Below are 15,454 nucleotides of genomic sequence, written 5' to 3'. Positions count from 1 at the left end.
GTGCACTAATCCAGGCACTTAACTAAAATCCATACTTATGGTAAGGTTCCTCCCGTAAAGGCAGGTTCCTTTCTCCTACGGACCATGCAGGTAATCCTCCGTGCCCGTTCTTCGAGTTGGTTCCAAAACCCTTAAGTTTTACAACTCCTTCGATAGCACAGTGTAATAGGTCTCCCTCTGTCACAGCCAACAGTACTGAGACCTTCACTCTCACAGTTATAGCAGCTGGCAGGCCCATGAGTGCCTCGCTGACTATCTTTTGGGGGAGTGCAGTCTTCCACTCACCAAAAACTAGTGTAGTAGGCTTCTCTCCTTGGAGATGCAGTCTCGGAGCCTCCACTACACAGAGCTAGATGATAAATGAGAATTTTTCATTATTGGCTCTGACTGTGAGTTTCTGCCTTTCTTGAGCGTCGAGTGTAGTCAGGCCTCCCCTCGCCTAGAGGGTTTTACCTGAGGCCTCCACTCTGAAGAGTTTCCTAGGGAGAGCGTCGTAGGCCTCCTCTCGCTTAGAGAGTCTTTCTGCTGAAGCCTCCCCTCTCCAGAAGCTCCGCTTTCAGGCTCCGCTATCGCCTAGAGACTGCAAATCTGGTGATCCTCGCTATGCTCAGGACACCTACTCAAAACCACATTTGTGGTGTTTGCTCACGCGAAGTCTTTGGGCATTCTCTAATCCAGATAGCGCTGCTAGCAGGATCGAGTGTCGGGCCTCCTCAGGCCTCACTCTCCAGAAGAGCTCCAAAATGAAGGTATTTCTGTCGCACAGGCTAGTCAGCCTCGCGGATGACCTTCAAGGCTAGAGTGTAGCTAGGTCATGAGACCTCCACTCTCAGAGTTCTTCCTTGCTAAGCACGGAGGTGTGTTAGGCTCCCTCTTCAGAAAGCCTCCACTCTCCAGACTCCACTCAGGCAGTACTGTCGTTTAGGCTGTTCAGCTTCGATGAACGCCTGCAGTGTTGAAGTATAGTAGGTCTTGGGACCTCCACTCTTAGAGTCCTTCTGCTGCTCGCAGAACATTGCCAGCCTCACTCACAGAGTGTTGCCAGGCTTCCTTTCGGCGAAGCCTCCACTCCTCGGGAAATCTCCACTTAGACAGGCCTGCTGCACAGGCTATTCAGCCTCACAGGCCGTCGTCAGTGTCAAGTGTAGTTAGGTCATGAGACCTCCACTTTGTAGATTCCCTCTGAGCAGAAGCTCCACTCGGGTAGTTCGGGTTGCATAGGCTATGCAGCCTCACTGAATACCCCCAGTGTCGAGTATAGGCTTTTTCCTCCGGGCGTGAGTGTAGCCAGGTCTCCCCTCACTGAAGGGCTAGTGAGACCTCCACTCCTAAGAGCTGGTGGACTGAACGTTGTCAGGTTTCCTCTCTTTTTAGAGAGTCTTCTGTGAAGCCTCCGTTCTCCAGAGGCTCCGCCCCCAGTACTTCTAGGCGTGAGTGTAGCCAGGTCTCCCCTCACGGCAGGGTTATTTGAGACCTCCACTCCTAAGAGCTAGTGGATGGAATGTTGTCAGGTTTCCTCTCTTTCAGAGAGTCTTTTATGAAGCCTCCATTCTCCAGAAGCTCCGCTTTCAGTACTTTCAAGCGTGAGTGTAGCCAGGTCTCCCCTCACTGGAGGGTTATTTGAGACCTCCACTCCTAAGAGCTAGTGGATTGAATGTTGTCAGGCTTCCTCTCTTTTAGAGAGTCTTTTATGAAGCCTCCATTCTCCAGAAGCTCCGCTTCCCCATCTATACCTGTAGCACTGAATGTTGTCAGGTCCCTAGAGCAGGCGTTCGCCCTGCCGAGACCTCCATTCCCTAAACTCCGCCCCTTATGGTCAGGGCGTTTATGAGCTCCTTCACTTAGGGAGCTAAGTGTAGTAGGCTTCCTCTAGGCCTCCACGCTTGAGAGTTGTGTGCACAGGTAGCCGGGCTAGCCGTGGCAGGTCACTGGGCCCCAGCGACTCTCGCTGATGCAGGGGTGATTTCCTTCTTGACTCCTCATTCAGTCAGTTTGATCACCTATCCCTCGGCATGGCGGCGTTGGTATAAGCGTTCCCAAAGTGTCCTAACCAGGACGCAGCGTAGAGTTCCCTCCGGAAGGGAACGTCTCGGGTTACGTATGTAACCTTAGTTCCCTGAGGACAGGGAACGAGACGCTGTGTCTCAGGGCCATGCCTCGGGCCCTGCACAGACCTCCGTCCGACAAAAAGATGGTGTTGTGCTCTCAGGCACCTGCTTTTATACTAGCAGGCGCCTGATGATGATGTCATAGGCTGGCGCCGGCCAGTGTCAAGTTCACTGTCGTTGTTTCATACATTTGTTTCAGAACCGGTCATGCTGAAGGCAGTTCCCAAAGTGTCCTAACCAGGACGCAGCGTCTCGTTCCCTGTCCTCAGGGAACTAAGGTTACATACGTAACCCGAGACGTTTTTTTTTCATATATGCAGCCGCCTAAATCTGCCAAACAGGACCGTGGGCACATAGGATTTTGGGAACATAGGTATTATCCCTTTACCAACATGCTAGGGTCATTACTTACATAGAATCTGTAGCTATAGATTATCTTGTGCGGTTCACATGAAGAGTGCTATAAGTGCACTCTAAAAAGTGAACATGCAGTTGTTGCTTAAAGGAGTTATTTCTATATGAGTCTACCTATAAATTTCACTTCATTCAAGGTTATGTTACATAAAACAAGGGGATGCTGTTTTAACTTAAAAGCATTACATTTGTCACGATTCGTCCAATAAAGCAAGAGGCATGGTTTGCAAAAATTCACTTCTTTATCTATTTTTTCATTTCTTTCGTTAAGAACATACACTGGGCCACACAGCAAAAATAAAGAAAATCACATAAACAAAGAAATCATGGAGTTCCAGGGCTCCGATGTTACTCTTGGGATCCCAAACCCAAAACTCTCCATGACCAACACAGCCCAGCCCCTATATTACCGGGACCGCACCACCAACAAATAACAGAGGGGTCACCCACACCGTAACACACTTGAACAACCTAAATTATTCAAATTAAACAAACATAATTTAATACAACACAAAAATCACAAGTCGTATAAATACAACACAGAATTTGTCTTTGCTCGATGTTACACCTTCTATTCGCCAGCGTGCACTCCAGCGAATCGAACTTATCAGGAATGGCATTGCCCTTCTTTAGCACGCATCCAGACGGCACCAATTACCCAACTTAGAGCATAAACATTTAGACAAAAAAAATAAAAACAACATACAAAAATAAATTCAAATTTACAAATAAAAATAAACAGTTACATCCAATACATAAACAATTATGAAAACAACACAAATTAAACCAAATACATTTATGTGTGGCCTCGGCCATCACATTTCCCCCCACTTAAGCACTTTCACTTGGCAAACGGGAAAGGAAATCAGCAGCAACATTTTCCACCCCTGGACGATGCTTCACTACAAACCGAAACTGCTGTATAGAGAGAAACCAACGCGTCAATCGAGAATTAGTATCTTTCATTGTACTTAACCATTTCAAAGCTTTATGGTCCGTCTCAATCACGAAATCCCGGCCTAATAAATAATACTTAAGTGAATCAAGAGCCCATTTCAAGGCTAGACATTCTTTTTCCACTACTGAATACCTAGATTCCCGGGGAAATAATTTTCGACTCAAATACACCACCGGGTGCCTTTCCCCATTCCCCTCCTGCATCAGGACCGCTCCCAGCCCTATATCCGATGCATCAGTCTGGAGAACAAAAGCTTTCCCAAAATCAGGACTTTGCAAAACGGGATGTTCGCTCAATATTTCTTTCAACTGCTCAAATGCCTTTTCGGCAGGCACTGTCCACTGTACAACATTCGGATTTGACTTTTTCACCAAATCGGTTAACGGCGCTGCTATTGTGGAAAAATGGGGGATGAATTTACGATACCAACCAATCAATCCGAGAAAAGACCGGATTTGTTTTTTCGTGGTTGGTCGCGAACATGCTTGAATAGCTCGAATTTTCTGCACTTGCGGTTTAATCTTACCATTCCCCAACACGTACCCCAGATATTCAGTTTCTGTTTTAACCAGATGACACTTCGCCGGATTAATGGTTAACCCAGCTTCTTGAACCCTCTGGAAAACTGCTTGAAGATGTCGGAGGTGATCTTCCCATGACGAACTAAAAATAACAACATCGTCTAAGTAAGCTGCTGCAAACTCTCCCACGTCACTTAATACAACATCCATTAATCTTTGAAAAGTGGGAGGAGCCCCGTGTAAACCGAACGGAAGTACCCGAAAATGCATCAACCCCCTCGGTGTACGGAACGCAGTCAACTCTCGCGCAGCCGGATCCAGTGGTACTTGCCAGTACCCTTTACTTAAATCTATTGTGCTGATAAACTTAGATTTACCAAGTTTCTCGATTAGATCATCAATTCGCGGCATAGGATATGAGTCAAATTTAGACACCGAATTTAGATAACGGAAATCGATGCAAAACCGCAGAGTATTATCCTTTTTGGGCACTAACACCACCGGATTACACCACTCGCTCTTAGACGGCTCCACTATACCCATCTGCTGCATAGATTTTACCTCATCCTCAAATGCTGTTAATAAACGTTCCGGGATACGATAACTCAACCGCTTCGGCTGTGCATTTTCTTTAAGCACTATCCTATGGGTTATAAGGTTGGTACAACCCGGCTGACTCTTAAACAAAGTTGGATCGCACAACTGCTGAATTTGAACTCGATGCTCAATAGAAAGATGACTAAGATCTAAAGGCGACGATGACTGACTACCTGGTAGGTATTGTTCTTCCACCTCCTCCTCATCCTCTACCAGCCTGATCAAATTAACGACTGCACTCTGCGTTTGAGGATACCACTCCTTCAGGAGGTTAATATGCAATACCTTATGTGAGCGCATCTTTCCTGGGGTAGCTATCTCGTATGTCGTTGTACCTAACTTCTTGGTTACCTCAAATGGCCCTTGCCATCTACCTAGAAGTTTATTTTCCGACGTTGGAAGCATTACCAGTACTTTTTGACCAGGCTCGAACGATCTCAATTTTGTAGTCCTATCATACCACGTCTTTTGTTTTTTCTGCGCTTCCCTCAAATGTGAAGCTGCCAGCTCTGTCATTTGATGTAACTTTTCCCGCATAGTGATCACATAATCAATAACATTAATTTTAGGAGGGTCCGGCGATTCCCCCTCCCACCAGGCTTTCAAAAGGGACAATGGTCCCTGCACTTCATGGCCATATACTAGCTGGAACGGCGAGAAACCCGTGGACGCTTGTGGAATTTCCCTATATGCGAACATGAGGCAGGGCAACCACTGATCCCAGTCGGTCCCCACCTCATTCACGAATTTTCGAAGCATCTGCACAAGAGTTTGATTTAGCCTTTCTACCAACCCGTCCGTTTCTGGATGAAAAGGAGTGGTTTTTAACCCCTTAATTCCCAGTAATTGATACACTTGTTGCAAGCAGTGGGAAGTAAAATTCGTTCCTCTATCGGTCAATATCTCTTTTGGCAACCCCACTCTAGAGAAAAATTGTACGAGACAGAACGCTATACTTTTAGCTTTGATGTTTTTTAAGGGAAACACCTCTGGAAATCGCGTCGCATAATCAGAGATAACTAACATGTATTTGTAGCCATTTTTACTTCTCTCTAACGGACCCACGATGTCCATTCCCAGCCGCTGAAATGGAACATCAATAACGGGTAGAGGGACTAACGGTGCTTTGGGCGGCTTGCGATTTCCCCTATACTGGCATTCAGGGCACGCCTTACAAAAATCAGCGACATCTTTGGACATACCTAGCCAATAAAAATGCCTGCTAATCCTAGTATGTGTCCTTCGCCTTCCCAAATGCCCCGCCCAAGGAATAGAATGCCCTATAGTCATAACAACATTACGTACGCTAGCTGGCAGTACCACTTGTAAGTTTTCACCAACCTTGCGATACAACAGACCATTGCTTACACAGAAAAGTCTTCCTTGATACCTCATGACCGTTAACCCCCCCTGTGCTGCTGCTTTAACCTGTGAATACAATTTCGAGATTTCAGCATCCTCTTTTTGTAATTGTTTCAAATCACCAGGAATTAAAAACTGATCGTTATTCACAAGTTTCTCAGGTTCATTCGTTTCAATCCCCTTTCCTACAGTCCCTTTGAACTTTTCCAATCTCTTTTCCCTTTTAGATTTCTTTTTTTTAATTGGATTCACAGACAACTCTGCACCATAAAAGGGTAAAAACGTCATTGGGTTTTCTTCGCATTGCTTTGCTTTACTTTGTGACCGCGTCAAAGCTAAATCTACATCATGGACATTGCCAAGAGATAACAGATTAGTCAAGACGGGACAATCATGACCCAGGATTACTGGATGTGGCAAACCTCGTGCGAGTCCCACCCTCATCAAATAAACCTGATCCCCTATTCCCAAATGAACATCAGTTACAGAATAAAGACGCTCATCCCCATGAACACACTTCACAATTAGCGGGGAATCAGTGAGGGCACATAACTGGGGAAAACATTCAGAATCAACTAAGGTTTGCGTACAACCCGTATCAAGTAAAGCAGTAACCTTATGGCCATTCAACTCTATTGTTTTTATCATTGGGTTTGGAATAGACAGACTTATCTCAGGAGCCATTTTCTCCGGCACATAACACATAGTGGTAAAAGTTTTCTTCAGCTGGGGACACATAGATTTCTTATGCCCTAACTGACCACACTTGTAACATTTAATAGTCTCTAAACCCAAAGTCCCAACATTTACATTAGCCGCTTTTCCACTGTCGGGCCAGTGCGAGCCAGTGCTAAGAGCGTGCCGGGCGGAGCTAATGGCCTCGAGTCGCAAGCACCAAGGCCAAAAGTAAGCTGCGTTTCCACTATCGAGCCAGTAGCCTCGCTGTGCAAACCTAAAGCCCGCCCTTTACACATCTCCTTGGATCAAACGTCACGAAACCCCTCCCCTTTCAGCGGGGAGATTGAAAGTAAGTCACCGTAGTGTGATCATCGAACGAAGACAGCTGAAGCGGCTGTTTGTTTGCTCCTTTCGGTGTTTTCTTTGTGGAAGATGAGGCAGCGAAACCAAGATGCGAAGACAGAGGCTCAGCTGCGTTTACGCCGAAAGCTTATGTTAGCTGCAAGGCGAAAAAGAACAATACAGGGACGTGGAAGCCGGATACAGCGAATGCAGAAACGCCTTGTAATGTTGGTGATGTCTGTTCTGATGCAAGAAGTGCTTTGCAACAGTTGTTTATGCAGCAGCAATATTTGTAATATATTACATTAATAAACCACTTGAAAAGTAGCGTTGTTTTTATGACCTACACACAAATCTTTCGTCTAACTTGGTATTACATCAAACAAAATGTTGCACATTATCTACACACTACTGCAAAAAATAACTACACAGTTGTACTTCTAGCATAATTTTTTATGCCTTTATTTAGGTACAGATACAGGTACAGTGTATGTTATGTTATCAAGGTGTGTTGGTGAGTTTTTGTGGGGTTTTTTGGACGATGTAAATAAACTTATACATCAGATCTCATTTTTATAGGATCTTATTTGCATTTGTCCAAAATTTTATTTTTATCACGTCTTCGTTTCTGCAGACGCCGTCAAACTGGCGTTGTATATTGTCCTCGGCCCAAATGCTTAGAAGAGCCCTGTATTAGTAATTCGGCGAAATGCGCTTCTTACCGCAGACACACTACGCCTTTCACTTTGACCACGCCTCAAGCCCCAGCTGGCCCGCTTTGGCCCAAGGTTTTCATAGGGCCGAAAAACCCAGGCCATTGGCCCTGAGGAAGCACCGACGAGGCACGATCAGGCCCCGGAAGAGACAGTGGAAACGCGACTGGCCCTGGCACGCACTAGCACGCCCGCTTTTGGCCCGACAGTGGAAACGCGGCTATTGTGTCTGAAACCGGCCTCATTAAGAGGCCCACTACCTTGAGACGCTGAAGGCAGCCGACGAGTAGACCTGTCCCGCATCATCTTCCAGCGAGTATTACTCCAAGGCTCAGTCTTTCGGCGTGCCGCCACGAAAACGTCAGCTAACTGTGCCGCCTCTTCCGCTGTAGCAGGGTCATGTTCCTTCACCCAGGTCTGCAAATCAGGACTAAGCATCCGCAGAAACTGTTCCAGTATCACAATTTCCCCAACCTGTTGTTTCGTTTTCTCTCCCGGTCTTACCCATTTCTGATACAAGTCTTTCAAACGGACATATAGTTCTTTTGGCGTTTCATCCTCCAGTACCTCCATGGCACGGAATCTCTGTCGATAAGTTTCTTGATTGATAGAATACTTTGCCAGAATAGCTTCCTTCACATGCACATATTCCCTGGCATCCACAACGTCCATAGCACTGCGGGCTTTGCCCGTCAACAACGGGATGAGTCTTATGGCCCAATCTTCCCTCGGCCATCTGCACAGCTCAGCGATCCGCTCGAACGTGGTCAAATAATGTTCAATATCGTCCTCGTCACATAACTTTTGTAGCTTCACCTGTTTCACTGCATATCCAGCATCCAAATCACGAGCGCCTTCAGAAACGCCAGACGAGGCCTCTGGTCCAGCAACAGCTCGGTCTCGTAGATCCTCCGTCGACGCTCGCCGACTTACTTGCCCTTGCAACAGTCGAAATTGATGCTGCAGTGATTTCCACCTAGTTTCCTGACGCACCACTTCCTGAGCCTGACGTACATCTCTGTCCTGTTGATCCGACATAAACTTTTGGAACATCCGCTTCAGCTCCAACACGTCTCCTTCTGACAACGCATCCGCGTCCATGTGCTCCTCTGCACCTGCCGTGTTCTCTGCTTGCGCCTCCCCTTCATCAAGCACCAGCTCCACCTCCGCTGGAACCACCGCGGCCCGTGCCGCTCTCTTCGGGGCCATTTTGGTCCGATTATAGCCGGTAGTCTTTTTGCAATTCGCCTCCTTCTGGACCGCTGCCACCAATTGTCACGATTCGTCCAATAAAGCAAGAGGCATGGTTTGCAAAAATTCACTTCTTTATCTATTTTTTCATTTCTTTCGTTAAGAACATACACTGGGCCACACAGCAAAAATAAAGAAAATCACATAAACAAAGAAATCATGGAGTTCCAGGGCTCCGATGTTACTCTTGGGATCCCAAACCCAAAACTCTCCAACACAGCCCAGCCCCTATATTACCGGGACCGCACCACCAACAAATAACAGAGGGGTCACCCACACGTAACACACTTGAACAACCTAAATTATTCAAATTAAACAAACATAATTTAATACAACACAAAAATCACAAGTCGTATAAATACAACACATAATTTGTCTTTGCTCGATGTTACACCTTCTATTCGCCAGCGTGCACTCCAGCGAATCGAACTTATCAGGAATGGCATTGCCCTTCTTTAGCGCGCATCCAGACGGCACCAATTACCCAACTTAGAGCATAAATATTTAGACAAAAAAAATAAAAACAACATACAAAAATAAATTCAAATTTACAAATAAAAATAAACAGTTACATCCAATACATAAACTATTATGAAAACAACACAAATTAAACCAAATACATTTATGTGTGGCCTCGGCCATCACAACATTGTACTAACATACAACTTTTAATAAAGCTCGGAATGAATACATTCAAAACACACACCTCCTTGATAAGCAACTTTTGCTTCAATGAAAAATTGTGATTTAGAGTTATTATACACTTATGCTGCAGCATAGGGAAATCCAATTTACAGCGCTAATCTTTCAATAATACTCTTTTCAATAACTCTTTCAAACATTCAAAAACAGAAACTCCTCTAAGTGTCCAACATAACTGAAGATTAAAAATTAATATAAACTACCAACATCTTTTCCTTTACTGAAAAAAACATAAAATAACACTTAATCCCTTAGTCCCTTGCATACCATGCTGGGAACTACAGATCCACTGCCCAGGGCTGCGTTTCACAAAAGCATCCCAAGCTAAGTTGATCGTAGTGACCGTAGGTGACAAAGGCTCTACGATCAACTTAGCTCAAGTAAAGGGAAAGATGTTGGTAGTTTATGTTAATCTTTAATGTTCAGTTATGTTGGACATTCAGAGAAGTTGCTGTTGTTGGAATTTTGTGCTGAAGAGTAGCATTTGTGCTTAGGCTGTGTGTACTCAATGCTTCGTGCAGTTGTCAATATTAATACCAGTGTTTTTATGCATTGTGCTTCATGATAAATGATGCAGTTTACCTAACTAACTGATTTTTTTAGGTGGGTTGAATTCAGTCATAATCAGTAATCCTAAATCATTAAATTCATTTAAACTAAATCAGTTATTGTAGATGTTACCATATGAAGTACAGTTTTTAAGTTAAACTGACTAAACATTTTTTTTTTCAGTGTGCATGTGTTTAGGAGTTTTTTGCCTTTGAAGAGTGCCATAAATCAGTCAATTTTAATGTTTCTTGCATGTGTTTGTGTAGGAGTGTATGTACTGCGAGAATGACGTCTCTGCCCCGCTAGAAGAAGACCTACCTGATATGGAGTTGGGCATTCTGGGAGGAGATGTGGTACAAGATGGAGGAGGGTCTAATTCACAGGACGAGAAGAAACAACCCAGTGTATAATCTGTCTCAACATTCCATTAATCTCAGCCAGCAGAGGGCAGCAGGACCTTTCAGGTTCCCACCTGTACACACAAAGTAAAATTGTCTGGGGGTATCTACTCAGATTTGCATTTGTCATTTTAAAAGATTATGAATGTTTTTATTTATGTGTGTGTGTGTGTGTGTGTGTGTGTGTGTGTGTGTGTGTGTGTGTGTGTGTGTGTGTGTGTGTGTGTGTGTGAGTGAGTGAGTGAATGTGTAAAGACAAAGTATGCCAGATAGCTGACTGATTAACCCAAAGATGCTGTTCAAATGTGCAAGCTCTGATTGGCTGGAACCACTATCATGTGGACCTAACCCGCTCAGTGGTTCTATCTCTTTATAGTTTTTCCAGTTCTCTTGTACTGTGTGAATATGTAGCTACAGCAACGTTTTCCTCAGTAGATTGGTGCTCTGTGCAGAAATTACGTATTTTGCCAGACTGTGTTTGTACCAGCTAACATTGGAAATGAAAAAAGAAGCAGATCTATTATGAACACAACAGTATATGGGCCAATACAATGCGTTTAGCTAATAATCAAAACCAGGAAATGAAACACTGCCGAGTTTGGGGACCATTCCAGCCAAATAAGCTGCTACCAATAACAAGTGACCAGTCTATTCCTCTTACAAGGCGCTCGTGTCATTTTGTCAGAACATACACAGCAAGTATTTGTTGCGGGTCATCAGGGATGTGCAATCATGGAAAGTAATATTTTTGTAGACGTGTTTTGTAGGTCAAAAAATTGACCATGTACATATAATTTTTCTTCCTTTCTCTTCCGCTTTCTCTCATCTCTTCTTTTATCTTTTGGCTATACAAATGTTCTAGTCACATTGCAGTTGTCCAACAAAGACGTCAGGGCACCAGTGCTCTGAGTGGAGGAAACTAGCTTTATTACGTTTTGTAAAAGGTCTGTTAACTCTCGAGCTGTTCCTGCACCTGAAATACTCTTTCTATTATCTGAAATTCAGTGTACTACCGAGTGTACTTCATGGCCACTAGTGCTGAAGCAGGAAAATTGGAACTGGCTCTCTACATCTCAGTTTCTGATTTGTGAAGTATTGCAGCAAATGACCGTATGACAAGCTGAAAAAGAACCATAGGGTTATGGCGACTGCGTAAATGGTTGCGGTCAATAAACTTTTTTTGTGTTTATTCAAATTTGTTTGATAGTCTTTATAAGCATGTCATTTGGTTTGTGGCTTTATTTGTCATCTTTCTTATTTCATAAACGTAGTGAAACAAACATGTCACATTATTCCTACCTTGTAATAATAAAAAGATTATATCTACACTTGTCTGCGGTTTTAATTGTCTGATAAACATCGTAATACAAGCCTGTAACACCGACCTTTCACTTTATTTTTATGGCATCAACTAACATTTCATGACCTACAGTAAAATTAAAATCATAACATGTTTAAAGAATTAAAGATTAAGAGAAAATATTGGCATAGTAGTTCATTAAATTCATGAACTGACAATTATTTGATATTTTTCCTTTTAGAATAATTTTGTACTTTAATGACAAATATCACTTTATAAAAAAAACTTATTTAGTTTAAATGCATTTAGAGTACATTGAAATGATAAATATTATTTTATGTTTCAGTATCTCAAACCTACAGAACATCAGGTGGCACAACCACAAGTAAATAGTTAAAAATAGTGTTTTAGTGATAATAAATACTGCTGTATGATTTCATGTTTAAAACCTTTCCTGTAAACAAATTTCAAAAATATCAATATTTTTAATAAAGCTGTTGAGAAAAACATTTGTCTGGCAATTGAAATATGAATATATTTACTAATATTTGGTTGACATTTGGGTGGTGAAGTGAACACTTAAAATGTTAACAAATGAAACTTGTTTAAACATTGTTCCCAACTCAAAAAATATGCATGACATACGTTTTGAAAAGATTTTCAAAAAATATCTTTTTAGAAACTTTCTTTGTCAATGACCCATATACAGTTACTATTTAAGAATGGTTATGGCAGATTGTTAATGCATGATGCAACACCACTTAATTTTCTTAAAAGTAAGATTAATATATTTAAAGCATACTGATACTTTGTTTAGGTCTTAGGTATATGCATCTCAATTTTCATAATTACAATAATGGTTAAATTAAATGGGCCCCACAGTGGCCAAGGCATTGAACAGCTTGGTCACAAGGGATCTGTTTTCATCACCATCTGTTCTTCCAACGAGCACACAGTTAGCTGACCTCTCCCTCTACTCAGTTTATTCTTTATCTATTCAAACCTCTATCAATACATCTGATGAATGCAAATTGTAAATACGCTTTATTTTTTTTTTTTATTTTTTTTTTTTTTAATAAAGTAGAATAAATGAAGATAAATTAACTTAATATTATAGTAGACTAAAAACTCTCCTCAGTATTATGCATTCTCTAAACTGTAAGGATTATTAAAATGTTCTGGTCTTCCATTAGTTTCTTTGATTTAGGAATCCATCAAGAATCTCTGGATAACATTTTGTCTTACATTTAATATTTTGATGACATTTTAAGTCATTTTAAGTATTTGTTTGATTCTCTATGGGCCAATGTCATTGGCAAATATCACCAAGAAAAATTCTAAGTTAACACACACACACACACACACACACGAACATACTATGTGCACACAAACTATTCATATATACTATAAACCATAAAGCTGCAATGATTTATTATATAACCACAAGGTTATATGATATCCATATATATGCTTTCTCTCTTCAGCATCCTCAGCTTTGCAATCCGACTCTGCAAACTAACGTCCCCTAGGAACTGGGAACTTTTTGCCCCAATTGTGAGGGGGGCATCGTACCCCAAACTTTTCATTTCAATTTTTAGGTTTTTAAATCTATGTGAATTACTTTGTCCACACCTATTCCATTAACTAATAGACATAAAAACTTTTAATGTCCAATTAAATAAATTTAAAGAAACAAATTTAATAAATCTCTCACCTTTTGATGTTTAGACAAAAAGTCAAGATTCATAAGAGCATGAACATTCAATAAAGATGAGATTTAGTGACATTTGTGACCCTGGACCACAAAACCAGTCTTAAGTCGCTGGGGTATATTTGTAGCAATAGCCAAAAATACATTGTATGGGTCAAAATTATTGATTTTTCTTTTATGCCAAAAATCATTAGGGAATTCAGTAAAGATCATGTTCCAAAAAGATTTTTTGTAAAATACCTACTATAAATATATCAAAATGTCATTTTTGATTAGTAATATGCATTGTTAAGAACTTAATTTGGACAACTTTATTGGTAATTTTCTCAGTATTTAGATTTTTTTGAACCCTCAGATTCCAGATTTTCAAATAGATGTATCTCGGCCAAATATTGTCCTATCCTAACAAACCATACATCAATAGAAAGCTTATTTATTGAACTTTCATATGATGTATACATCTCAGTTTTGTCAAATTTAACCTTATGACTGGTTTTGTGGTCCAGGGTCACATTTAAGGTCAAGAAGACAAATTAAAGGTGTGGTGGTACATCTACCCTCATCTTACCTTTTAAAATGACAGATGAAGGAAGTTGAACAGCAACAACAACATTATACAAGTATATACATACAAGAATATTGTGGAGCTGGGCACCACAATACTATGAATTATAAACCATAAACTGACACTAAATGATGTTACAACTACATTATATATATTTATATATAAATGCATAGTCCCTAAAGTATATGAACAATAAAAATACTTTATAATGACTACTTCACAGGGCTATGGACTTAATCTATGTGACAGTGTGAATTTCTTTATTTTTTTACTAGGTCTACAAAAGACAAATCTTTCTCCCTACTAAAACAAAGCAATTTCTCAATCTTTAGTATAAACCATTACAGTTCACTTTTAAGGCAGTTCAATCAGTTTAAATAAGATTTTATGATTTAAGTCATTATGTTTACGAAGAAAAATATCCAGGAATGTGTCAAAGTCACCATGTATTCCATGCTTTTCTGTAAGATGATGTCATATCCCACTATATCAGCCTGTGCGTGTGTATAAAATCCTTAAGCTCCAGCCATTTTCTCAAGAAAATCAGACAAGAAAAGAATTCCAGCATGCTCCAATACAGGATTAAGTAAATTATGAATAAAGACTCATGGTTATTCAAGAGGTTTCTACCATGGCCGCCACATAAACTTAGAGTGTGTGTTGATGGAGGAGTTCAGGCTGTCCTCAGCTGATGCAGGACTTGCTTCGGTCTCTGTCTCCTCTAGGTCAGAGCAGAGATCCTCACTAGAAGGATTGGATGGGGATGGGGACAGTGCTGAGAATAGGTCGGACACAATGCGGCCTCCTGGACTTAGCACCTCTCCATCTGGCCATGATCCACTGGAGGAGGAAGGCTCTGATATGAGCTCCATGATCATCTCCTGAAGGTAATCTTCATTTAATGGCATGCACTCCAGCAGGTGGTTAAGCAGCTCTGCAGCCACTGTGGCCTCGATCCCCGGGCATGTGGACACAAAGGTGTGCACCTCATGCATGCACTGGATATAACCTGCTGCGAATCTCTCACTGGCCTCTTGATTCACAGCTTCAGCCTCTGGAAGATCAGACACACAAGAGCTTCAAATAATTTTCATGGCAAGTAATTGTCTAAATATGCAGTGCAAGTGAGGTTCAGGTCATCTTACCATTAGAACGGGTCTGTAGGATGTTCTCAACTCGTTTTACTGTTAGTTCAAGCACCTCTGCATTCTCCATTTTTGTCTGCAACTTATTTGTAAAAATAGATAAATATGTATAAATAACCATACTATTTGTCAATATGTAG

General features: G+C 41.7%; 2 protein-coding genes across 2 annotated transcripts in view; one reads left to right on the top strand and one right to left on the bottom strand.

Annotated features, from left to right (window-relative positions):
* Positions 1-11,919, top strand: part of LOC141284911 (period circadian protein homolog 2-like) — a 64,065-nt gene extending 52,146 nt beyond the window's left edge. The window contains exon 24 of the mRNA XM_073817940.1: positions 10,462-11,919. Within this exon, the coding sequence (XP_073674041.1) occupies positions 10,462-10,605 (144 nt within the window). The 3' untranslated portion in view covers positions 10,606-11,919. The remainder of the gene's footprint in view (positions 1-10,461) is intronic.
* Positions 11,920-13,432: 1,513 nt separating this feature from the next.
* Positions 13,433-15,390, bottom strand: her13 (hairy-related 13). Its single transcript, XM_073818038.1, has 2 exons — positions 15,315-15,390; positions 13,433-15,223 (listed from the first exon to the last, which is right to left on the bottom strand). Exons 1-2 carry the CDS (start codon positions 15,382-15,384, stop codon positions 14,796-14,798), a joined length of 498 nt encoding a protein of 165 aa, XP_073674139.1. The 5' UTR covers positions 15,385-15,390; the 3' UTR covers positions 13,433-14,795.
* Between the last annotated feature and the right edge of the window lie 64 nt (positions 15,391-15,454).

The sequence above is a fragment of the Garra rufa genome, chromosome 14 (genome assembly GCF_049309525.1).
Source record: "Garra rufa chromosome 14, GarRuf1.0, whole genome shotgun sequence".
Lineage (NCBI taxonomy): Eukaryota > Metazoa > Chordata > Actinopteri > Cypriniformes > Cyprinidae > Garra > Garra rufa.
The sequence above is the reverse complement of the archived record's forward strand: the minus strand, read 5'-3'. Positions and strand labels throughout refer to the sequence as shown.